The sequence below is a fragment of the Aquarana catesbeiana genome, linkage group LG12, assembly GCF_042186555.1.
Source record: "Aquarana catesbeiana isolate 2022-GZ linkage group LG12, ASM4218655v1, whole genome shotgun sequence".
NCBI lineage: Eukaryota > Metazoa > Chordata > Amphibia > Anura > Ranidae > Aquarana > Aquarana catesbeiana.
Genome location: NC_133335.1, coordinates 16,890,181 through 16,914,949, shown reverse-complemented (window position 1 = coordinate 16,914,949; position 24,769 = coordinate 16,890,181). Strand labels below are relative to the sequence as shown.

The following is a 24,769-nucleotide window of genomic DNA, read 5'->3' as shown; positions in this document are numbered from 1 at the left end:
AGTGAGTTCAAGTCAGGAACTATTGGCTGTGTGTGGAAGTGCAGCCAGGCAAAAGGCATTGTGTGTTGCAGGTGGTGTACCTGTGAATGAAAAGTCAAACTTATTTTTTTTTTTCCTGCTATGAACTGTGTTTGTGTGCATGAGACAGCACAATCTGTGTGTGCACTGTGCAGGTGAGGAAATCTTGCATGAAGTGAAAAGCAACTTGCTTTAAAGTAACAGTGCTTCATTTTTTTTTTGCTGGAAAGCGCAAAAGTGTGGTGGAAGTGAGCTCAGCGTGGCCTGAGAAGATGTCGCCACCTAGGAGGGCCAGTCCAGAAGGCCTAGTGATGTGCGATGCAGTAAATGAATGGTTCAAGCGGAATCGCAAAGAGTGGGCCGCAGTGCAAGGGGCTGAGATTGTGGCCTCTGACTATGTGCAACCCATGCTACCTACAGAGGAGGTTGGGGAATTCCTGAAAAAATTTGAAAAAGTTGCTGTAAGGAGAAAATGGCCTAGGGATCGGTGGCCAAAATTGCTGCAACCCTTGTTACGGATAGAGTTCCGGTCGGTTTACCATTTAATGGATTGGGAACAGGATGACTACTGCAAGTTTAAAGAGGAAATTCTTCTTAGAGGAGTGTTCCAGCGTATCATGGGCCACCAGCAATGCTCCAGGATGGGAGAGGTGTCGCCGGAAGACCAAGGTTTTGGAAATGCAGAGAAACGCAAAGTTTCGTGTCATGGCCGCTTAGGGAAAGTGGTCAGCCCAGAAAGGAGGGTGCAACAGTCTACATCCTGCATGAGGTATAGCCAACCAGTTTTGGAGTGCAAGTCTGCTGTTATCCCTAGCAACAGGAATCGTGTGTTGCCTACAGGGGGCATCAGTGGGTCTAGAAAGGCTGCAGTATTGCTCCGTGACCACATGGGGGCGTCAGCCTGTGGAGACACCACAGATGAAAGACATCGCACTCAAGTGAAGGCTATGACACCAGCTGCAGGAACTGGTAAGACTGTTTCAGTTTATGATGCTGAACCCGGTGAAGTGGGAGTATGTCCAGTGGGGAGATCCGCAGTACAAATGGACATAGACTTGCTGCAGTGTGCTACCCAGAGCAGTGGGGAGGCACAGCGTAAAGCCCAAGTAGCTGCAGGGCTAAAGACTGGAAAGGACATGGGGACTCTGCAAGTGCCTGCTATAATCCAGCAGATGGCTGGAAAAATTGAGCTAGGGGTGACCAAAACAGTGTTGGTGCCATGTTCCCTAGTTACAGGTGCTGCAGGGTTGCCCAGGGAAACTTCCAAGGAGCTCGCAGTGACGGAGCAGAGAGTTTCCCAGGTCAGCTATGGAGCTGCCCAAATAGGTAAGAGTGCCCCTTTACAGAGAGCAGGCGCTGTGAAGAGTCACTCAGAGGTTATGGTGGCTCATAGACAACCCATAAAAACGGCAGTTGTGTCTACATGCAATGAAAAGGCTAATGATTGTTTTGACAAAAGTGTTACTATGGGTAAAAGTGATGTGGATTGTAATGACATTGAAACATGTATTTCTTGTAATGTCATATCTGAGAGTGAGGTTGGTAATGTGTTCACTACCAATGATGAGAGTAGATCTCACGTGACAGGCGGAGGCATAGGATTGTCCATGGAGGTCTCAGGGGGTCTCCATGTGATGAAGCCAGAGTCTGTCCAGGATGGTTCTGGTCCTATTCTGGTGGAACAAGGTTGGACTGAGTCACACAGTGAGTGTGTGTGGGCACAACCTGACAACCCTAAGTGTAGCCCAGTTGGCAAGGGGTTAATTCAGCCTGTAAAAGCTGAGAGTTCAAAGCTAGATGTGTTTGTAGCGCCACCAGAGCAAGGTGGTCAAAATAAGGCATTGCACATTGCCTTGGTTGAGGATGCAATTTCTCAAGTTGATATGAGTAAAAAAATATTGTCACAATGTGAGGTAGATAGAAGTGACAAGTGTGCTGTTTTGGCTAGTGAATCCCAGGTTCCTGTGGGGCCTTCTAGAGCAGTTGATGCAGCGCTGTGGAGCACTGGTGATGGAACCACAAGGGACTGGGATGATTGGTGCAAGGAAACACTTGCGGCGCTAGGCCAAGTGACAAAGAATTATGAAACAATGATGTGTAACAACGGTGTGGACAGAACACCTGCTATGCCCATTGGAGGGGTCACAGAATGGCCGATGCTCATGGGTACACTAGCCCCTGTAAAGACTGAGGCCCTCCAGTCTGAAGGAACAGTTCTGGGCGCAGGCATGGCAGATGGGTTGTCCACAACCCAGCAACTAAGTAATAGCAAGTGTCAAGGTGACAATGTGACTATTGTTGACCTGCAGAGGCTCATTGTTGAGTTGGAGGGGAAGAGGAGACATGTGGCTGACAGTGCTCCAGGGGAGCAACAGGCAGTGATGGTGAGTACCTCCAAAGAGGTGGAGGTCTCTTCCAAGGTCTCAACCTCTCAGACTACAGTGGATGAGTCCCTCCATGTCTCGGAGGAGGGAAAGGTCCCTAAAGAGGTCACAAATTTAGACTTGGAATGTATTGAAATGACAGAAACTTTACTTGAAATGCTGGAGTTGGCAAAAACACGCTCACTGTACACTTGGGTGTCTCCATCGTGGTCGGACCAGGTGGTGCTGCGTAGTACCAATGGGTGGAGCCAGGTGATACAGGCGGTGCTGGAAAACCTTGCCCAAGAGTGGAATTGGTGGAACCAATGTTTATTAACCATTTGGCACAGGATCTCTCGATTCCCGGTGAGAGTACTTCCAGTTGTTGATTGGTATGGAGGTCGCTCAGGGGAACTGTTGGAGATATCAGAGGTCTCTCCGCCTGGTGCAGTGACTGAGAACATCTTTGCTGGTGCAGTCCGAGGTGCGGCTGAGCAGTGGTCAGTAGAGGGCGCAGACACTGTCTCACCTGCTAGACCTCATGAAAAGGAAGGGCCCAGAATGGACGCGGCAGTAGTCGAGATGCTTTCTGTCACTGGCCAAGAGGTACAGGTTAAGGTACCCGGAGACACTGTAGGAGAAAGTGCTGAAGGTTGCTGTAGCAATGTAATGTGTACACCAGTTGGCATTATCGCAGTAAGGAATGATTTGTGCTTGGGTCTGTGTTTGTTAGGACAGCTGCCCATGGAGCGTTGGACAGCAGGTGAGGTGGAGCTTGGTGATAGTTCCATGGAGCATAGTCACTCGCCTGTGTGTGGTCCCTCCTCAGGACAGGTCCTAACAAACTCTGAAAAAAGCACTGGTGGTATCGGAAGTTGGAATCTCAAAATTTGTGATCTGATGATTGGTGCTGTTAATAATGACGTGGTTGCCGTAGACAACCAGAGAAAGATATTAGAACCTATAGTGAAGGTTAAAGCTGATGTCAGTGAGTTGAAAGAAAGGATCAGGGAAAGCAGAGTTTCCCCTAGTAAGATGAATAAGCCCAGGCACCCAAAAAGAAGAGGGAGAAGGCTGAGTATAGGGAAATGTAGGACCCTGTTAAGATCCAGGGTGGGACGTACCTGGAAGCGCACCCGAAAAAAAGGTTGGGCCTACGTGGCTGACAGCCAGCACAGAGGTGTCCCAACCATGACGGGTGCTGGTGTTCCTCCCTCCGGATCGAAACAAAGGGGGGGGATATGTAATAGTGAGAGTCCCTGTCGCTATAAAAATGGGGTTAAAGTGGAAAAAGGGTATGCACATTTGCTTGAGGCAAGGCTTCAGAGCATAAATGTGGACTGGAGAAAACTGCTTTTGCAGCTTTCTCCAGGTTTTGAGATCCACCAGCAGATTGACTGGTCAGGTGTGTGTTGGGCTATTTGTAGACACCTGACCATAGTTCTGGGCTCCACCCTCCCGAGGAGTCCAGGCAAGCAAGGGAGAAGTGTGCATGTCTGCACAGGTCTGTCAGAGTAGACAGAGGGTTCAAGCCTATGGGCTGGAAAAGGAAGCTGGAAAAGAGTGCTGAGGTACTGGGTGTACAGGAAATCTGTTATAGAGCCGAGAGGGCTGAAGCATAAGTTTGAGCAGCAGTGCTGCTAAAGAGAGCCAGGTGGCTTGGTATTTCTGATTGAACTTACATTGTTGCTGTGGAAAGCTGAAACCCCTGTGTGGGCAACACTTCTGTTATCGGACATTTTCTTTCTTTAATAAAAGTGGGCCGACAAGCCCTTAAAACTGCGTATCTGGCGTGGACTCGGCTCACTGGTAAGCTCTACCTTTAAGCTAAACCAACCCCCGATGTTACAATATATATACACATACACACATGTGTGTATATATATATATATATATATATATATATATATATATACACATATACACACACACGTATATATATATATATATATATATATATATATATATATATATATATATATATAATTATTATTTAAGGTACTTATACAGCGCCGTCAATTTACGCAGCACTTTTACATATACATTGTACATTCACATCGGTCCCTACCCTCAATGAGCTTACGGTCTGGGGTCCCTAACTCACATTCATATACTGGGGCCAGTTTAGACAGAAGCCAATTAACCTACCAGCGTGTCTTTGGAGTATATACACATGTACATACATGTATATACACACACACATATATATATATATATATATATATATATATATATATATATATATATATAAAATATATAAAAAAAAAAAAAAATATATATATATATATATATATATATATATATATATATACACATACACATGAATATATATATATATATATATATATATATATATATATATATATATATATATTTACTTGGTTATCACATGTCTGAAAACATGTAATTACATGTTCTTTTAAACTTTAGTTTCACATTTTGAAATCGGCTGCACGGTAATCTCACAATATCTCAGGAGATTACAGGCAGCCCATCCACTTTTACACTGATCTCGGCTGTTTTCAGTGGAAACACTTCTCCTCTGTTCTCCCTCTGAGAACAGAAGTTCTCAGCTTCATAAACCGGCTGCAGAGGAGATAATTTGCCTCTGAGAACTGCCGAAAACTGAACTGAGAAAAAACGTCTCTGTTTAATAAATGTACACCTAGGCCAGTCACATCAGTCTCTGTACCAGCGGAGCTTACAATCTAATGTCCCCCCACAGTCACACACTATTATTATTATACATGTATAAAGCTCTGACATATACCGCAGTGCTGTACAGAAAACACTGAGCCAGTCACATCAGTCTCTGCACCAGAAGAGCAGACTCCGGGGCCCTCTTAGTGTGGGGACCAATAAAGATGCTTTAGCCTTTTTGGCTGGTGGGAGCTACTTTCAGCAGAGGAGGAATTGTTATAAGGTAGACCACTTACTTCCAGATGACTTCAAGCTGTAGTTTGATGGTACCAAGTTCTGTTATGTCTACTATGATGATTCTGGGCCGAGTGGTAAAGAAGTCCGCACTGTCACATGTCACAATGCCAACTGAGATGGTGGATAACCCACGAAGCTCCACGACCTACCAAATTAAGAGAAAACATCTTAATTACAACTTAAAGGGGCACTCCAGGCAGTTGAAATTTGCGATTACACTGTGTATACAGGAACCATTTAACTGACAAGGCATTTTTCATTGTGTTGAATAAAAATTTGAATATTTTTATTACCGACAACTATTATTAAAAAACGATTGCAGAGGAAAATTTCACCTTGGGCAAAATGATTAATGCTATCAGAGAACACTCACCACAATTGTCCCTTCTAGACTACAATAATGTGTTATTTTGTTCCCAACCAGGCCAGAATAAGGGGCGGGCAGGAGGGGAAGCCTCACTGGGCCTAGTGGATAGATGGGTCTTTAATGCATACACAAGCAGTGCCCAAAATTGACTGACCACTTGCAAAATGAGCATTTATAAAAATGTAGCCATGGCCTTGATCCCTAGAGGCCTAATTGTGAACTCCGGGGTCAGGGAGAGCTGACATCCATCTTCACAGCGCGGGTTACTAGGCATAGTGGGTGTGGTGTAGATAGAGTAAGTAGGATGCCAGACATTTTGAGACTACAAAAGAGATTGTCTCTTAACAGAACTGGGGAGAGAGGGTTAGGGCCTGAACACCCTTAGGCAGATGCAAAATACTTGTCAGAGACAAAAATAGAAATAGAAGAACAGCTATACAGTTCAAGGGCCTTTAAGCTGAATTGCAGCACACTTTATCTGTAGACCGCTGTCTCCTATAGCAACTGATCTGGTAACTTCAACTTCAATACAGATCACAACTCACAATATCCCATTGTAGATCCTCTCACTGAGCTCCCAGTCTCTCACTAGACTCATTAGATCCGAGCCACCACTGGATTCCTTGAGCTCCTTCACAACTATCACGCTGTGGCTTCCAAGTGTCACCCACAGTGTCCCGCTGGGTCCCTGACTTGGCTCTTCAGCTAACCTGTGGAATCCTCTGCAAGCATCACCCACACTGTTCCACTGGGTCCCTAGCTTGACTCTGCTGAAGCTTTCCCAAATTCTTCACCGTCCCCGGCTAGTGAAAAATGCTGCTCTGGTACTTCTTCAGTCTCCACAGAACCTGGCCTCTGATAACCCTTGCTGGTGACTGTCTCCTCTTTAGCTCTGACTCTGGTTCTCGCTTGCCTCTGGCGACAGAAGTGGTCATCTATGACAGCAACTGCTCTACTTCACCTGTGGCAACTACTTGGTTCTCCAGCCGGCAGAACCCCCAGCAACGTGGTTGGGCACTAAGCCTGAAGCCCCAACCCTGCGCTGCTTGCTTTCAACCTGGATAGGCCTCAGACCACCTAGCAGCCAGGTACTCCCGGATAGGCCTCAGGTTTCTGTCCTAGCAGGCGGGAGCTTTTCAACACACGTCCACCCAGACAGCCGTCCAGGTGGCACACAGCCCCGATCACCTGACCCATCCCGAATAAATAGACTCTCCCAGCAGGCCAAGGGCAAAGAAACCCCAGCCAATTGGCTGAGACAACCCATCCACTCCTAGTCCAGATTTACTAAGCCCTTGTCAATCTAATGCCACAGGTAACAATGCCACCTAGTGACAGAAGACAGAGGTGCATCAAACCCAGATTTAGGAAAAGGTTAGTGGATCTCCCTAATAATCAGCCAGGCTGGTTACCACCTAGCAAACTAAATTTGTTAGTAACTCTGCCTAACACCAGGGTGCTACAAAAACAAAGACAGATGCTCCCTATGAAAGTGGCTGGCCTGTCGTGAAATCATCAGCAGAACAGAATAAGATATTGTGATGATGCGTTTAATGGACACTTATTTGGGAAAATCTGCAGAGTGTGTAGCATCATCTATAAAATCTCTCTTGTAAATTCCAGGCATTGTCAGTAAAACATCACTCATATGTCAGAGGTTCCCCCGCAGATTTATAGGTGTAGTGGGGGGGCGCTGCTATTTATACGCCGCATGCCACTGTGCACAACACTATGTCTATGGCTGGATGCAGAGATTTAATGCAAGGTATGCATACCTTTTTACCCTAAAGACCTTACACTGAGAGATGTCTTGGAGGGCAGCCAAATCCCATAACAAGACCCCTTCTAGAGCTCCATATGTTCCTTTACATCTGGAAGGGTTTGATTAACTCTTACGCTGCTGGAATGTAACTCTGCCCTATAAACCTAGAGCCAGTACTTTAATGTGACAGTAAAAAGACATAAATATAGAAGGAAGTTTTATCATCTTTTTTTTGAAGAATTAATGTACAGACCTGCTTCCTAAAAGATAAAGAACTCACATTGCCATCCCTCAAAAACAAAAAGTTGACTGTTGCTGTGGTCATAAATAGTACTTTTTTTTTAAAGAGGTAAATTATAAGTTGAGTGGTGCAATATCCAAAAATGATTTCTGTACTACTTGTAAGGCTCTGCTGTCAAAAGAGGGCCGGATCTAGACTATCTGATCTGGTGGCTGCAATAAAAAAGTCAGGAGGCATACTGTCAACACACATTAGTGTCCACCCTTTCACATCTGAGTCCTTCATCACCACAACAGAGCAATCTGTACCCCTTCAAATCTTCACAGTCGATACTTAAATAAAGATTGTTCAAATGGGAGATAGAGAGATACAAAGTAACATTGTTTATAAACATTGTACATAGGTGAGATAGAGAGATAGAGTGCCTTGAAAAAAGTATTCATACTCCTTGAAATTTTTTTCATGTTACAACCAAAAACGTAAATGTATTTTATTGGATTTTATGTAAATAGACCAACACAAAGTGGAAAGAAAATGATAAATGGCTTTCACAATTTTTTACAAGTAAATATGTGAAAAGTGTGGGGTACATTTGTGTTCAGCCCCCCTGAGTCAATACTTTGTAGAACCACCTTTCACTGCAATTACAGCTGCAAGCCTTTTTGGGGATGTCGCCAACAGCTTTGCACATCTAGAGAGGGACATTTTTGCCCATTCTTCTTCGCAAAATATCTCAAGCTCTGTCAGATTGGATGGAGAGCATCCGTGAAGAGCAATTTTCAAGTCTTGCCACAGATTCTCAATTGGATTTAGGTCTGGACTTTGACTGGGCCATTCTAACACATGAATATGCTTTGATCTAAACCATTCCATTGTAGCTCTGGCTGTATGTTTAGGGTCGTTGTCCTGCTGGAAGGTGAAGCTCCGCCCCAGTCTCAAGTCTTTTGCAGACTAATGCTGCGTACACATGAGTGGAATTTCCGACAGAAAGAGTCCGATGGGAGCTTTTCATCGTATATTCCGACCATGTGTATGCCCCATCGGACTTTTTCTGTCGAAAATTCAGACGGACTTAGAGAACATGTTCTATATTTTTCTGACGGAACAAATTACTATTGGAAATACAGCTTTCTAAGACCATCGTACGTGTTGTACGTCACCCCGTTCTGGATGGTCGGAATTTGGTGTGACCGTGTGTATGCAAAACAGCTTGAGCGGAATTACGTCGGAACTCCGTCGTAAAAACCTTCAGAGTTTATTCAGACGCAAAACCGGTCGTGTGTACAGGGCATTACAGGTTTTCCTCAAAAATTGCCCTGTATTTGGCTCTATCCATCATCCCATCAACTCTGACCAGCTTCCTTGTCCCTGCTGAAGAAAAGCATCCCCACAACATGATGCTGCCACCACCATGTTTCATGGTGGGGATGGTGTGTTCAGGGTGATGTGCAGTGTTAGTTTTCCACCAAACATAGCATTTTCCATTTAGGCCAAAAAGTGCAATTTTGGTCTCATCTGACCAGATGTTTGCTGTGTCCTCCACATGGCTTCTTGCAAACTGCAAACATGACTTCTTATGGCTTTCTTCCAACAATGGCTTTCTTCTTGCCACTCTATAATAAAGACCAGATTTGTGGAGAACACGACTAATAGTTGTCCTGTGGACAGATTCTCCCACCTGAGCTGTGGATCTCTGCAGCTCTCCAGAGTTACCATGGACCTCTTGGCTGCTTCTCTGATGAATGCTCTCCTTGCCCGGCCTGTCAGTTTAGGTGGACAGCCATGTCTTTGAGGTTTGCTGTTATGACATACTCTTTCCATTTTCGGATGATGGATTGAACAGTGCTCAATGGGATGTTCAAAGCTTGGGATATTTTATTATAACCTAACCCTGCTTTAAACTTCTCCACAACTTTATCCCTGACCTGTTTTGTGTGTTCCTTGGCCTTCATGATGCGATTTGTTCACTAAGGTTCTCTAACAAACCTCTGAGGGCTTCACAGAACAGCTGTATTTATACTGAGATTAAATTACACACAGGTGTACTCTATTTACTAGTTAGGTGACTTCTGAAGGCAATTGGTTCCACTAGATTTTAGTTAGGGGTATCAGAGTAAAGGGGGGCTGAATACAAATGCACGCCACGCTTTTCACATATGTATTTGTAAAAAAAATATGAAAACCATTTATCATTTACCTTCCACTTCACAATTATGTACCACTTTGTTTTGGTCTATCACATAAAATCCCAATAAAATACATTTACATTTTTGGCTGTAACATGACAAAATGTGGAAAATTTCAAGGGGTATGAATACTTTTTCACAGCACTGTATAAACCTTGTTGAGATGGGAAATGGAGACATATAAATCAACATTGTTTATAAAAATTGTACATAAGTGAGATAGAGAGATACAAAGTAACCTGGTATCTAGTTGTATTACTCTGTTCCATTCATCTGCAGATCAAAGTGATAAGCTTCAATCTCCCCCTCATCACATCAGGGTTGAGTCTCCCCATCACATAAGAGCTCCCCTTCACATCAGTCTCCCTCATCAAATGAAAATATATGATGTGGTGCGTCAGACGGGGGCCAGGCACTGTGTAGCCATACCGACTCTTGAATACAGAGACTGAGCAGTGCTCCCCAGCCCCTCACCAATGTCACTGGTCCTGGAAGGGCATGAATGAAATCTGGGGGGCTCAGCCCACCCACAACACCCCCCTAGATTTGGAAGGAAGGGAAAATGGGGACAAGGGGGTAGTGGGACTTTACATGAAACAACACACTAGGGTAGAATGAATCAATCAATAAGAAAAATAGGATATAATTTTTAATGATACAGTTGAGCATAGTGCAATGCATGGTAATCATAATAAAGTTATGAGTGTTTGGATCATAGAATTTGTTCCCTCTCCTCCTGTTCTAATTAATTACCATTGATTATGAATTCACCATTTATTATAGGTATTCCCAGTATAAGCTGCTCCTGATGAGTGGAGACAATCCACGAAACGCGTCGAGCTTTCATATTTGATGTCATGTCATAGTAATCAAGTTTATACCATGGGTTTGATTTTGTCTGAATCATCAATTATTTTAATACCTATTATGTTTGTACATATTTTGGGTATACTGCTGGTTTAACCATTAATCATGCGCTACTATGTATATTATGCTATCAATTATATTTTTATGTGATTAACCAATCGTGTTTTATCCTACTCTGTAACATACTTATTGATTTATTATGATTACCATGCATTGCACTATGCTAAACTGTATCATTAAAAATGATATCCTGTTTATCTTATTGATTGATTCATTCTACCCTAGTGTGTTGTTTCATATAAAGTCCCACTACCCCCTTGTCCCCATTTTCCCTTCTTTCCATATAAATAGGGATGGACACCTGTGTACTGGATGGTCATGGTCTCATATAAAGTCCCAATAACAATCTCCTTTTCCTTTATAACCCCCCTAGATTTGGTCCTGTGTCACAACCTCAAGCAAAACAGTTGTAATGGAGTATTATTAAAGTCCATCTCTGGCCTGCCGTTAAATCTACCCATGCAGTTGGCCACCACCCTCCTCCTTCCTGTGCTGCATGGGTTACATGTTCGTTTGGCTAGGGGGAAAATGTATAACTACTTACCTTATTCTTTGCCCCCCCCTTTCAGCTAGTGCTCTCCTGGCACCTGAAGCTCTGGAATTTGAAGGGCCCTTGCCGTCCTCCCGTACAGTGCAGGACTGCTGGTCCTGCGCTGTAGGTGGTGAGGTCAGAGAGCTGCAACTGGCTGGGCAGTGCAGTGAACAGCTTTAGGATAAGAGTCACACTGAGAGTAGAAGGCCTGCAGGAGTGAGGTTAGAATTTGTACCTCTTCCACCCCACCCCTAGCCAAACAAGAAGATAATCAGTGCAGTGCGGGGGTGGGTGTGTTGAAGGGACACCGCACAGGCAAATTTAACAGCAGCCCTCAGTGGCTGCGGCAAACTGGGCCGGAAGTGGGAGCGAGTACCTGTCAAAACCAGGTACCTGCTCCCCTCCCTCCCCCCCAAAAAGGGGGGGGGGGTGTGCAGACAAGTGGAGCTTCCCCTTTTGGGTGGAGTTCAGCTTTAAAGTCCAACTGATCTTTCAGTTTATATCAACTAAGTGCATTCCAAGTTCTTCGAAACAAAAGTTCAAAGTAACATGCAGCCTCAGCCTGGGTAGAAAAGCCTGTCCCCTGACACCGTGCTGTAAAGAAGGACCACCTGCCCTTTAGGTGGAAGCAGCGGTCTCTCTGCAGAAGTCTGACATGCCCCTGCTGAGCCAGAGCTCTCCAAATCAGCAGGAAGCTCAAGACAACAACCCAAAGAAACAAGATATACCTGTGCTCAAACCCCAATAGCTTGCACATGTATATAATCTATCAGGTGCTAAAGGGGTGTCATCCAGAATTTCTTGTAATAACCCAAAGAAAACACAGTTCACACCTAGCTAATCAGTAGTCCTGAAATCTCACCTCCTTCGCCTTATTTCATCACATTAATTTTACAGCAGAGCCCAACAGACTTGGACATATAACAGAAGGTTTGATTTCTGCCAATTAAAATAAATACTTGATGTCTCCAGCACTTCCTACCGTCCATTATTTACCACTTATCAACTTTGCATTGATCATTTGAGACGTGCTCAGAGTGTACCTTATCTTGCAAATTTAGTGCCAAACACCACTTGATTTGTTTTGTTTTGATTCAAACTGCAATCAGAATTATGAGAGATGATTTAACACTCTCAAAATATCAAAAAAATATACAAATTATATTATTATAACTTTTAAAGCACAAAAAGAAGTCCATCCTGCTTCTTGGTTGAAAGTGATTGGAAAATGGCCATGGCTGAGATCCATAGGGAGAGATTGAGGAGAGAAGGACATATGATTTGTATAGCACCGTTATAAACTGTCAATGTACTAATGAATCAGAGAAATCAGAGCCAACATGACTGCACAGCCAGCTTTAACAGGAAGTGACATGCTGAGCTTTGTAGTTCAGCACACACATCATACCTTGATTTCAAAGTTCTCACAGAGATTGGGTATAAATATCCTCTCCTCTTCATCCCACATCTGGCTGTCATCTGTTTCGATTTTGCCTTTTAACCTCCACCTCTGGCGGCCGAGTCGTATTAACACCTACGAGACAACGATAGCGGAGTTATGCGAGGGAAGCGGAACAGATACTACACATGTAAGCCTGATTAAAAACAGCGAAGTAGCAGTAATGTAATGTGAGTGAAGCTGGAGCCCACAATGGTCAGCTGTCACTGGTATGGGGGTCAACTGTCACTGTTATGGTGGTCAGCTGTCACTGGTATGGTGGTCAGCTGTCACCGGTATGGTGGTCAGCTGTCACCGGTATGGGGGTCAGCTGTCACCGGTATGGGGGTCAGCTGTCACCGGTATGGGGGTCAGCTGTCACCGGTATGGGGGTCAGCTGTCACCGGTATGGGGTCAGCTGTCACCGGTATGGGGTCAGCTGTCACCGGTATGAGGTCAGCTGTCACTGGTATGAGGTCAGCTGTCACTGGTATGAGGTCAGCTGTCACTGGTATGGGGTCAGCTGTCACTGGTATGAGGTCAGCTGTCCCTGGTATGGTGGTCAGCTGTCAGTGGTATGGGGTCAGCTGTCAGTGGTATTCGCTCAGCTGTCACTGGTATGGGGGTCAGCTGTTACTGGTACTGGCTCAGCTGTCACTGGTATGGGGGTCAGCTGTCACTGGTATGGGGGTCAGCTGTAACTGGTATAGGGTCAGCTGTCACTGGTATGTGGTCAGCTGTCATTGGTATGGGGCCAGCTGTCACTGGTATGTGGTCAGCGGTCACTGGTATGTGGTCAGCGGTCACTGGTATGGGGTCAGCTGTCACTGGTATGGGGTCAGCTGTCACTGGTATGAGGTCAGCTGTCACTGGTATGAGGTCAGCTGTCACTGGTATGAGGTCAGCTGTCACTGGTATGGGGTCAGCTGTCACTGGTATGAGGGCAGCTGTCCCTGGTATGGTGGTCAGCTGTCAGTGGTATGGGGTCAGCTGTCAGTGGTATTCGCTCAGCTGTCACTGGTATGGGGGTCAGCTGTTACTGGTACTGGCTCAGCTGTCACTGGTATGGGGGTCAGCTGTCACTGGTATGGGGGTCAGCTGTAACTGGTATAGGGTCAGCTGTCACTGGTATGGGGTCAGCTGTCATTGGTATGGGGCCAGCTGTCACTGGTATGTGGTCAGCGGTCACCGGTATGTGGTCAGCGGTCACTGGTATGGGGCCAGCTGTCACTGGTATGGGGGTCAGCTGTCACTGATATGGGGCCAGCTGTCACTGGTATGGGGGTCAGCTGTCACTGGTATGGGGCCAGATGTCACTGGTATGGGGCCAGCTGTCACTGGTTTGGGGTCAACTGTCACTAGTAAGGTATCTGCCTGTTATCGCCAACAGGCAGTTTTCATTACAAAACTGCAGGCAATGCTGGCACAACATCATCTCCTGCTAATGGTCACGGAGATGCTTGTAATTGGTCGCACTGAGTGCAGAGAACAAACAGGGAAACTTTATAGTGGTTGTAAACCTCAGACATGAAATATGAACAAAGCATATCCCTCAATAGTGTATACATGTCTCAGTACAGAGCACTAAGTGCCATTTCTGTCCGCTGCTTCACTCCTCTGCTATTAGCATTAGTCACTTCTGACATCTTTCCCTGACACCAAGAGAAAAAAACATGACAGCGGAGAAAGCTCTAGCACACAGCATGTGAATGACAGCGTCAGCTCCATTCCTGCGTGCTGTGTGAAGGGGGATGTGTTTCTTTCCTCCAATCAGCTCTCAGAGCTCTGCAGAGTGTAACTTCAGCTCCCCGCCCCCTTTTTTCTGACAGCTCAGACATGCTTTATAAATTCTGGACTTTGAATAGATGTAGAGAAAATAAGAATGCAGATAAACAGGTACAATTTATGTAGAAGGGTTTGTTTAATCTCTGTGTATCACCTGAGACCAGTCACTTCACTGTGTATATGTGAGAGTTTACAACCACTTTAAGCAATGTAAACTTTTTGTTTAAAAGTTTAAATTCCTATTTTTTGCTAAAAAATTACTTAGAACCCCCAAACATTATATATATTTTTTTTTTTTAGCAGAGACCCTAGAGAATAAAATGGCAATCCTTGCAATAGTTTATGTCACACAGTATTCGCGCAGCGGTCTTTCTTTTTCATGGTCCCCTTGCGACGCTCCTGGCTCCTCTCCTTCTCGAGTGCCCCCATGGAGAGCCGCTTTCCATGGGGGCACTCGTGCGGACGCGCTCCTCGAGTCATGCTGCCATTGACACAGACAGCAGGACTCCGCCCCATCCCCCGAGGCACTGGATTTGACTGACAGCAGCAGGAGCCATAGGCTCCTGCTGCTATCAATCTATCCAGTGAGGACCCGAGACAGAGGCTGGAGCTGCTGTGCTCGTCTCCGTCGCTGTAACAATCGGGTTCAGGTAAGAAAAAGGGGGGGGGGGTTTGGGTGGGTGCTGCAGCACAAAAGGGTTTTCACCTTACTGCATGGAATCCAATAAGGTGAAAAACCGTGAGGGTTTACAACCCCTTTAAGGTTTTTGCCTTTAAGTGGTTGCTACCTTTAAAAAGTAAATCACTGCCAGCCCCTCTATTTTATTCAGCCATAACACACAGTGTACGTGTTTTTTTTAAACAATACCTCTGAATACCTTTATTTTAGATATCGTCAGGCCGGTCACACGACTCCCGACCGCTCTCCTCCTCTGACCCAGGGCTACAGCGGGAGGGGCCGAGATCGTCCTCCGACGTCAGTCGGGGAGGTCACGTGACCGCCGCCTTGGCCGCTCAGCCCATTCCGCTGTAGCACTGGATCGAAGGAGAAGAGCGGCCAGGAGTCATGTGACCGGCCTGAAGATTTCTGAAAATAGGTATTTAGAGGTATCATTATAAAAAAAAACACTTACACTGTGTGTTGTGGCTGGATAAAAAAGAGGGACTGGCAGTGACATTTTTTAAAATTTTTCTTTACTACTAAAAGCGTCAGGAGGGGGGCGGAGACGGCTCACACAGACACAGGAGCTGACAGGCAGGGAGGGAGGGAGGAGATTAGTGAATGAGGGAGGCATGTAAACTGACCATGATAATCAGGGCTCAGCAGCCATGATTACCATGGTCAGCAAACAGAGGGGGAACTCAAGGAAGTGGCAGGATCAACCAGGTTTTTGTACAACTTAGAGAGGGGCAGGTTAGACAGCATATACACCGTGCTGTTTAACCTGCTATAAGGGATCAGGATCTTTTTTTTTTTTTTTTTTAGGGTTACAACCACTAATGCATTCTCTGCATTAAGGTAAAAAAAAAGCTTCTGTGTCCAGAAACCCACCCCAGTTCCCAGTTATTCTTACATGAGCCCAATCTCGATCCAGCGATGTGCTGGAGAGCTCTCTCCTCTTTCTCTCTTCTCACAGAGCAGATTGATAACGGCGGGAACCATTGGATCCTGCAGCTGTCAATCAAATCCTATGTAGAGTTCATGATGTGTTTATGGATTTAGGCAGCAAGGCTCTGAAGCGAGCCCCCATGAGTACCCGCCTAGTAATCAGCTTGCTGGGAGAGGGTACTTGGAAGGCAGGAGGACCAAGAAGCACCAGCGGGGGAGCCCTGAAGAGGAGGATTAGGTCTGCTTTGTGCAAAACCTTTACACCATAGAGCAGGTAAGGGTAATATGCTTATTTGAAAAAAAAATGTAAAAGTTTAGAATCACTTTAACTGTAGTAAAGTATAGTCAGGTAACTACCCTGGTTGTGCCAATGTCAGGACTGAATTATTTGTTAGGTAAAACAGCAATATATTTACTCCGGAAGAGTAATTAGAGGTTTACTGGGCATCAGCTTGACTGCTGTAAAGAATGACATGCAAGCTGCAAAAATAGAAAATACCAAAAAAGAATAAAATTAATTTTGGTATCATCTGCTATTATCTGGCATGCAAATGGCCTGAGTGTCCTGAGCAAGAACACACATTTTAAGACATCTGGTATGAAGAGGAGCCATAGAGGTCCTACAGTCTGAAATCATGACAAGGGCAAAGCTCTCTCCGACAGTCAGTCTCATCTACAGCAACAGGATGGCTGTGTTATACAATTTAAGGCAACAGACATCTAAACTAACTTATCCCGAGAAAACGAGCTCGGCCTGTCTTCCATTTGAATCCTTCACCACTTCACTTCTCAGTTCCAGAATATCAAAGTTTACCGGAGCCGCGTGCCAGACTTGGCGAGCTTCATGTCCGCTGGAGCTGGTAGTAAAACCCTCTTTTAGTAGTTCAGGGAATTGACCGACAGCGTTCATACTCCCCGAGCCACATGTCACTCCATAATACCATTTATCAAGTCAGGACATACAGTAAATCCTCTCTCTGAATATACGACTATTCATCTGCAGCCAGGATTGTCCACGATCTCTTGGGTTTGGCATACCGCTTGCCCGGTTCATGGGTTCCAGTAAACACTGCAGAGGATTCTGGGAAAATGATGTCAGTATTCCATGGTTTATGAACCAGGGCATGGTGTATGGTCCCTGGATGGGAAAGAAATATGATTACTGTACCTCGTAGTGATCTCCGGGGCAAAGCCGGGCGTAACCCACCAGACCTAGACAAGAGAAACACAGTTAAACACTCTGAAGATTTTTATGATCAGTCTCTGGTTCATTTCAACACATTTATAAATATACAGCTGCCTTTTTTTTTTACAGCTTAAATCATTTGAACGGTCATTAATCATTTGCAAAACTACTGGAAGATTGTCAGTTATTTAATACTGGTAGTAAATCAGGATGCAAAAATAGGTTTGTATTTTTTTCTCCATTGAGTCTTTCTATTTTGATATAGGGAAATGATCATTTTCAAGCGATAATTAGTCACATGTAAAACAATGTGTCTGCCCATTTGAAATACAACATTGGATAGTTTTAAAGTGTAAAACTTACCCTCAAGGCCAGGAGAGGTGGAGGTTATCTTAAAAGATAAACCATGTAAGTATAATTAATTAAAATTTACTGTATCTAAAATGGATATAGCACCCTGGTGTTTAGGCAGGGTTGCTAATAAATTTAGTTTGCCAGGTGGTAATTTTCCTGGCTAATTGTTAGAAGATCAATTGATTCCCCTCTAATTCTGGAATTGCTGCGCCTTTTCTCTTTTGTCACTAGGTGGCACTGTGGCTGGGGACATTAGAATGACAGGTGCTTCGCAAGGTCAGAGTATGAATGGATGGGGTGTCTCAGCCAATTGGCAGAGGTTTCTTTAGTCCCTTGGCCTGCTGGGAGAGCCTATTTGGGTGTAGTCAGGTGATTGGGGTTCTGTGCCACCTGGACGGCTGTCTAGGTGGATGTGCGTTATGTCGCCCCAGGCTGCTAGGCCGGAAGGCTGAGGCCTATCCCAGGGACACCTGGCTGCTAGGCTGCCTGAGGCCTTTCCAGGAGCAGGAGAAGCAGCATAGGGTTAGGACTGCAGGATTTGAGTCCAACCAGGTTGAGAAGGTTCAGACGGGGAACCAGTTGTATACGGATGTAGAAGGGAAGCTGCCACCACTAAGGGACCATCCATCTTACTACCGGAGACTACAGTGAGTAAGCTTGAGCAAGTACCAGAGCAGTCTTCTCACTAACCGAGGATGGTAAAGAAGTGGGAAAGCTTCAGCAAGTGCCAAGCCAGGGACCCAGCGGGTTAGCGGGGTGACGCTTGAGGAGTATACAGCGGGATAGCTGTGGAAGAGCTCAGGGGGATCCAGTGACGACTGGGATCTGGAAGTCTAGTGAGAGCCTGAGAGCTCAGTGAGTGAAGACCTACAGTGAGATACTGTGAGATAAGTAAAAAGAATGTTCTGTGTTACCAAGTGTTACGTACAACTACCTTTGATTGACTGTTGCAAGATTAGTTGCCATAGGAGACAGCAGTCCTACCTATACAGAAGTGTTATCTGGCTGGAGGCCTTCCACTGTATAGCTGTATACCTAAAGAAGTCTTGGAGTCTGCCAATTAGCATTGCATCTACTCAAGGGTGTCCTGGCCCTAACCCTCGATCCCATAGTTCTGTTAATAGACAATAAATCTCTTGCTTGCATTCAAAAAGTGACTGGTGCCCAGCATTTCTTCTTGCACCATGCTTGGTAACCCACTCTACAAAGAAGGATGCCAGCTCTCCCTGACTCTGGAGGTCACCATTAGGCCTCTAGGGGTCGGGGACCTTGCTACATGTATCTAAATCCACTTTTTTAGTTCTAAAGCAGTGGTCTCTAAACTGCTGCCCTTTGCTTGCTTTCATCTGGCCCTTGGGGTGCTATTTCCTCCCATTGACACCAACAATGAGGCCCACTGACACCAGTAACGGGTTGCTACTCCGGCTGGCACCAGTGACGAGGGCGCTACTCCTCCCGCTGGCCACAGTCCGGCCCCCCTAAAGTCTGAAAAACAATAAACTTCCCCTTTGTTTAGAAAGTTTGGAGACCCCTGTTCTAAAATGTGGAAGGGACAGGTGTTTTAACCATTTCCAACTGTATCCAAAATAAAATAAAACGCTTTAGCTATACTTTACCTTAGATGAAGAACCTGTTATATCCTAAAAGCTAGCTAAAATACAGGTGCATCTAAAAAAAATTAGAATATCATTAAAAAGTTAATTTATTTCACTAATTCAATTCTAAAAGCGAAACTCATATATTATATAGATTCATTACACACAGAGTGATATATTTCAAGCATTTCTTTTGGGTTTTCACTAGCTATAAGCCATAATCATCAAAATTAAAAGAACAAAATGCTTGAAATATATCACTCTGTGTGTAATTAATCTATATAATATATGAGTTTCACTTTTTGAATTGAATTACTGAAATAAATTAACTTTTTGATGATATTCACATTTTTTGAGATGCACCTGTCTGTACAACACTGCTGAAGTGCAACCACCTTGTGTATGAATCTGTGATACACTGCAGAACTCTTTCTACATCCTCCTGTAACCTTGACTTTCATGGAAGTCAGCACCAAGTTCCACCTCCTGTGTTTCCATGGTTATTTAAGTGTTTTTTTTTTTACAAAAATATATGGAATAATACATTTTAGCTACCAACTAGAATTCAGAAGCAGGGCTTTCTCTATTCAAATGCTAATTAACTTGTGTACCTGGTTTGCAAAGGTTAGTAAAACAGTAAGTGATGTTGGCCAAAAACAGGGGGAGGCATAAAAGATAACCCAGCCATGTGTTGAACGCAGGGCGGAGAGTTTATAAAGAAGCTCAGCGTAGAAGGGAGAAGGATTCCATAGCAACAAGAAGAACTAAGAAGGAAAGATAACACCAAGGGAGGTGTGTGCCAGAGGGGATTTCACAAGACCAAAGAAGGGTCTTCACCTGGGGATGATAATAAAGCTGCACTATAACCCAGGCTAAGTAACTTTTTAGTGTATTGCCCCGTACACACGGTCGGATTTTCCGACGGAAAAAGTGTGATAGGACCTTGTTGTCGGAAATTCAGACCGTGTGTGGGCTCCATCACAAATTTTCCATCGGATTTTCCGACACACAAAGTTTGAGAGCGGGCTATAAAATGTTCCGACAACAAAATCCGTTGTCGGAAATTCCGATTGTGCGTACACAAATCCGACGCACAAAGTGCCACGCATGCTCAGAATAAATAAAGAGATGAAAGCTATTGGCCACTGCCCCCTTTATAGTCCCGACGTACGTGTTTTACGTCACCGCGTTCAGAATGATCGGATTTTCCGACAACTTTGTGTGACCGTGTGTATGCAAGTCAAGTTTGAGCCAACATCCGTCGGAAAAAATCCTAGGATTTTGTTGTCGGAATGTCCGAACAAAGTCCGACCGTGTGTACGGGGCATTACCCTATCGTATACAGACCACTGTTAATGCTCATTTGCTGGAAAGGTTAGGTAGCTTGTGCATGTGTGTTGTATTCATATTTATTATACTGTGTATGGCTTGTATTGTTTTCCTACAATTGTAAGTAGTTTGTATAGGCTGCATTCTTGTTTAGTAAAAGCAAATTATTATACTACAGGGAATTCTGCTTCCTTGCTTTACCATAAAGTAACTTGAAAGATACACACAAAACGCCTCTCCACCTTTAAACAGACTAATGCCAAAAACGTAGTGGCCTGTAGAGGCTCTTGCATTAACCCAGGGGTCTCCAAACTGCAGCTCGTGGGCCAGATGTGTGGCCCTTTGCTTGCCTTTATCTAGCCCTTGGGACACTATTCCTCCTACTGACACCGATGATGGGGCACTATTCTTCACACTGAGCACTGATGATGGGGTACTATTCCTCTCACTGACACCAAAGATAGGGAACTAATTCTCCCACTGACACCAATTATGGGGCACTATTCATCCCACTGACACCAGTGACAGGGCACTATTCCTCCTGCTGACACCAGTGATGGGTACTATTCCTCCCACTGACATCAATAATAGACCACAATTCCTCACACTGATCACCAAGCCTATGGTATTCCACTGGCCACAGTCCGGTCTCCCTTAAAGTTGGAAAGTTTGGAGACCCCTGTGTTAACCTTTAGAAGAGGTTGGGCATAGCAAAAAGTGGTCTAAAATCCAGGGGTTCAGGAGTGATTAGGTTGAAGATTCATGCTGGTCTTCATGCTTGCAGGACAATTCAGGATGGATCAGTGCCTTGAGGCGATTCAGTTCGCATTTGTAGCGCTATACAAGTCTTTCATTCATTCAGATGACCAAAATCCACATCCTTTGTCACAAGTATCCTCATACAGTGCGAAGGAAGAGATGGGCGGCACGTCTGACCAGGTTTGTTAGATTATGGAGAGCACTGGGCAGTGCTGTCAAACTCCTATTGGGGTATTTAAGTACGGTGCACAAATGCTATAACAGGAGACTGAAGACTATGAATTTAGAGCTATTTTATACAAGGATTATCTAAGGAAACATGTATCTATAAGATTTCACTCAGGGTACAAAATCACCTTTCATCTTAATTTGAAATTCTCCCAGATGCAGTTCCAGTGCTCCTTCGATTGTACACATGTCCTAGAGAAAAAAAAAAACAACACACATATATATATATCATCAGAAATGGCCTCAACACCCCAAGTATTTATCTGCCTCCAGATGTTTTGTATTGGTATGTGTTAGAAATTCTGTATATTGCCCCACAGAACAGACAGTGCACAGTCCACATGGGCTTTGCTGCCTATTTGCAGACAGGAAACAGGAAACTTTTTATTTCAGAGAAAAGACATAGAGCATACCATAGATGCAGCTTCAAACTTATAAACACTGCCATCTACTGGTTGAAGAATATATCTCTACAAAATTCTGATGTACAGTAGTTGTTGCACAAAATACAATTCTGTATTCCAACAGTGGAATGTGGATCTTCAAGTTAATCCCCCCCCCCCCCTCCCAATTTTCAAATGTATTTCCGCCATGTTCTGCGTTGTGTATGGGTGTTCTCAAGCTAATGGATAGCAGATGCCTGGCCTACCCCTAACAGGAGTTACAGAACAACCCTTGATGTCAGCAGCTGTGTCATTTACACACATTCATATAATTGGTGCAGTTCTGTAGTCATGTCATTAAGACTCAGTTCACATTCCTGCAACCTGAAAGTCACGTGTGCAATTTTGCCAGGCAACTACCTGGCGATTTGAGTACTACTTTGATAGAAGTATAGAATAGCAGTCAGATAGAAGTCGCCTTGAAGTAGCACAGAAACCATTTTCTGAAGTCAGAGCGATTTCAGTATTGCTAATTAAGACAGCTCTCATTGACTAACATGGGATTTCACATGTCACGCGACTTGAGGTCTCACAAGTCGGATCCCAAGTCGCGGCAGGGTGAACCGAGCCTTATACAACAAAGATAACTGAGGGGACACATGGCTACCACGTTACCAAATTGCACCAAAGTGCAATTTCACTTTAACGGCCCATTCATCCTACTGAGTTGCGATAAAGTGCATAACATGCATTTGTGCAAAGTGGTGCCATTCATTTTAAATGGTACCCCAATGCTACTTGCTGATAGGCGTCCATTGCAGTGCGCTGACAGAAATGGAGTATGCACCTTTTTTTTATGCATTTTGGTGCTTTAGGCGGGCTGCGTGTGCGTCAACGTACCGCAGTGGTGTAAATGGGCTCTTATTGTAGGAGATGTAAGCAGCTTACATAGTTTGTGTGTTAACTGCAAAATCTCCAAAACTTTCAGTAAATAGAAATGGCAAGTAAGAGAGGGAGGTGCAATCCACAGGAAATGCCTAATACTAAATCCCCCAACAGATGGTGTTCTGAAGAAAAGAGGACCTAATTAAAACCTCTTCCTAAGTTTGTAATAAAAAGTAGGAAGCAATTTTTAATTCAGGTCCCGTCTGCTGGCTGGCTGGCTGCCTATTGGGGGAGTTTTTATTAGGCACTTTCAGGAAGGACAAGGATTTAATAAGTTAGGATTAGCAGAGGAAGGGGGTGGGGTGAGTGGATCTTATTTCTCCAATCTTCCCCTAGAAATTTATTTGTAATCGAAGTTTCGGATCTTCTGCCTGCTCTAATGTTTATTTTTCCTAAAATTCATTTTTTTCCCCATCTTTTATCAGTGCTGCTGATCTCCTGCAGCCTCTTTCAGCCACTTTCTGGCTACTAAGGATGAGCTCAGCTCAGGCGTGTTCACAGCCGCACGTGCAGAGCCCGCCAGGAAGTCGGCACTGCGCTGCGCTAATCACAGCAAGTGAGACATTTTCCCAATCCACGGCTGCAGAGATCGGGAAATGTCACACTGCTTGTGATTAGCGCAGCGCAAACTTCCTGGCGGGCTCTGCACGTGCGGCTGTGAACACGCCTGAGCTCATCATTACTGCCCACATGTAGCGTCTGCTGCACATCGTTGCTCTGGACTGGTTTCCTTATAGTGACATGACTGCTTGTAGTATCTACCAGGGGTGGTGGCAGGGTGACAACACAGTTGTCACGTCATAACAGGAAGTGCCTATTTTATTGAAAGCTGCAGAAATAACTCCCAATTCTGCGTAGATAAAAGATATCCTCTGCAGGGGGGCTGTGACCACACTATAAGGCTCATTGCTCTTTTTGTATAGGGCCGGGGTCTCCAAACTCTTTAAACAAAGGGCCACCTAACTGTCCTTCAGGCTTTGGGGGGGGGTCAGTGGGAGGAATGGTGGCCCATCACTGGTGTCAGTGGGAGGAATGATGGCCCATCACTGGTGTCAGTGGGAGGAATAGTGCCCCATTATTGGTGTCAGTGGGAGGAATGAAGCTCCATCACTGGTGTCAGTGGGAGGAATGGTGCCCCATCATTGGTGTCAGTGGGATGAATGGTGCCCAATCATTGGTGTCAGTGGGAGGAATGGTGCCCCATCATTGCGGTCAGTGGGAGGAATAGTGCCCCATCATTGGTGTCAGTGGGAGCAATGGTGCCCCATCATTGGTGTCAGTGGAAGGAATAGTGCCCCATCATTGCAGTCAGTGGGAGGAATAGTGCCCCATCATTGGTGTCAGTGGGAGCAAGGGTGCCCCAGCATTGGTGTCAGTAGCAGGAATGGTGCCCCATCATTGATGTCAGTGGGAGGAATTCTGCCCCATCATCGGTGTCAGTGGGAGCAATAGTGCCCCATCATTGGTGTCAGTGGGAGAAATAGTGTCCAATCATTGGTATCAGTGGGAGAAATAGTGTCCAATCATTGGTATCAGTGGTAGGAATAGCGTCCCATCATTGTGGTCAGTGGGAAAAATGGTGCCCCGTCATTGGTGTCAGTGGGCGGAATAGTGCCCCATCATTGGTGTCAGTGGGATGAATAGTGCCCCATAATTGGTGTCAGTGGGATGAATAGTGCCCCATCATTGGTGTCAGTGGGATGAATAGTGCCCCATCATTGGTGTCAGTGGATGGAATGCTGCCTTAAGGGCCAGAAAAAGGCAAGCAGAGAGCCTGCGAGCCGCAGTTTGGAGACCACTGGTCCAGGGGAACAAGCAAAAATGT

General features: G+C 45.0%; 1 protein-coding gene across 3 annotated transcripts in view; it reads right to left on the bottom strand.

Annotated features, from left to right (window-relative positions):
- RIPOR3 (RIPOR family member 3) overlaps nucleotides 1–24,769 on the bottom strand; it is a 194,614-nt gene that overhangs the window by 57,123 nt on the left and 112,722 nt on the right. For all 3 annotated transcript variants that reach the window (XM_073607263.1, XM_073607261.1, XM_073607262.1), the window contains exons 8-11: nucleotides 21,745–21,808; nucleotides 17,334–17,377; nucleotides 12,742–12,867; nucleotides 5,318–5,463 (exon numbers count right to left, since the gene is read on the bottom strand). In XM_073607263.1, coding sequence (XP_073463364.1) covers nucleotides 5,318–5,463; nucleotides 12,742–12,867; nucleotides 17,334–17,377; nucleotides 21,745–21,808 — 380 coding nt within the window. The remainder of the gene's footprint in view (nucleotides 1–5,317; nucleotides 5,464–12,741; nucleotides 12,868–17,333; nucleotides 17,378–21,744; nucleotides 21,809–24,769) is intronic.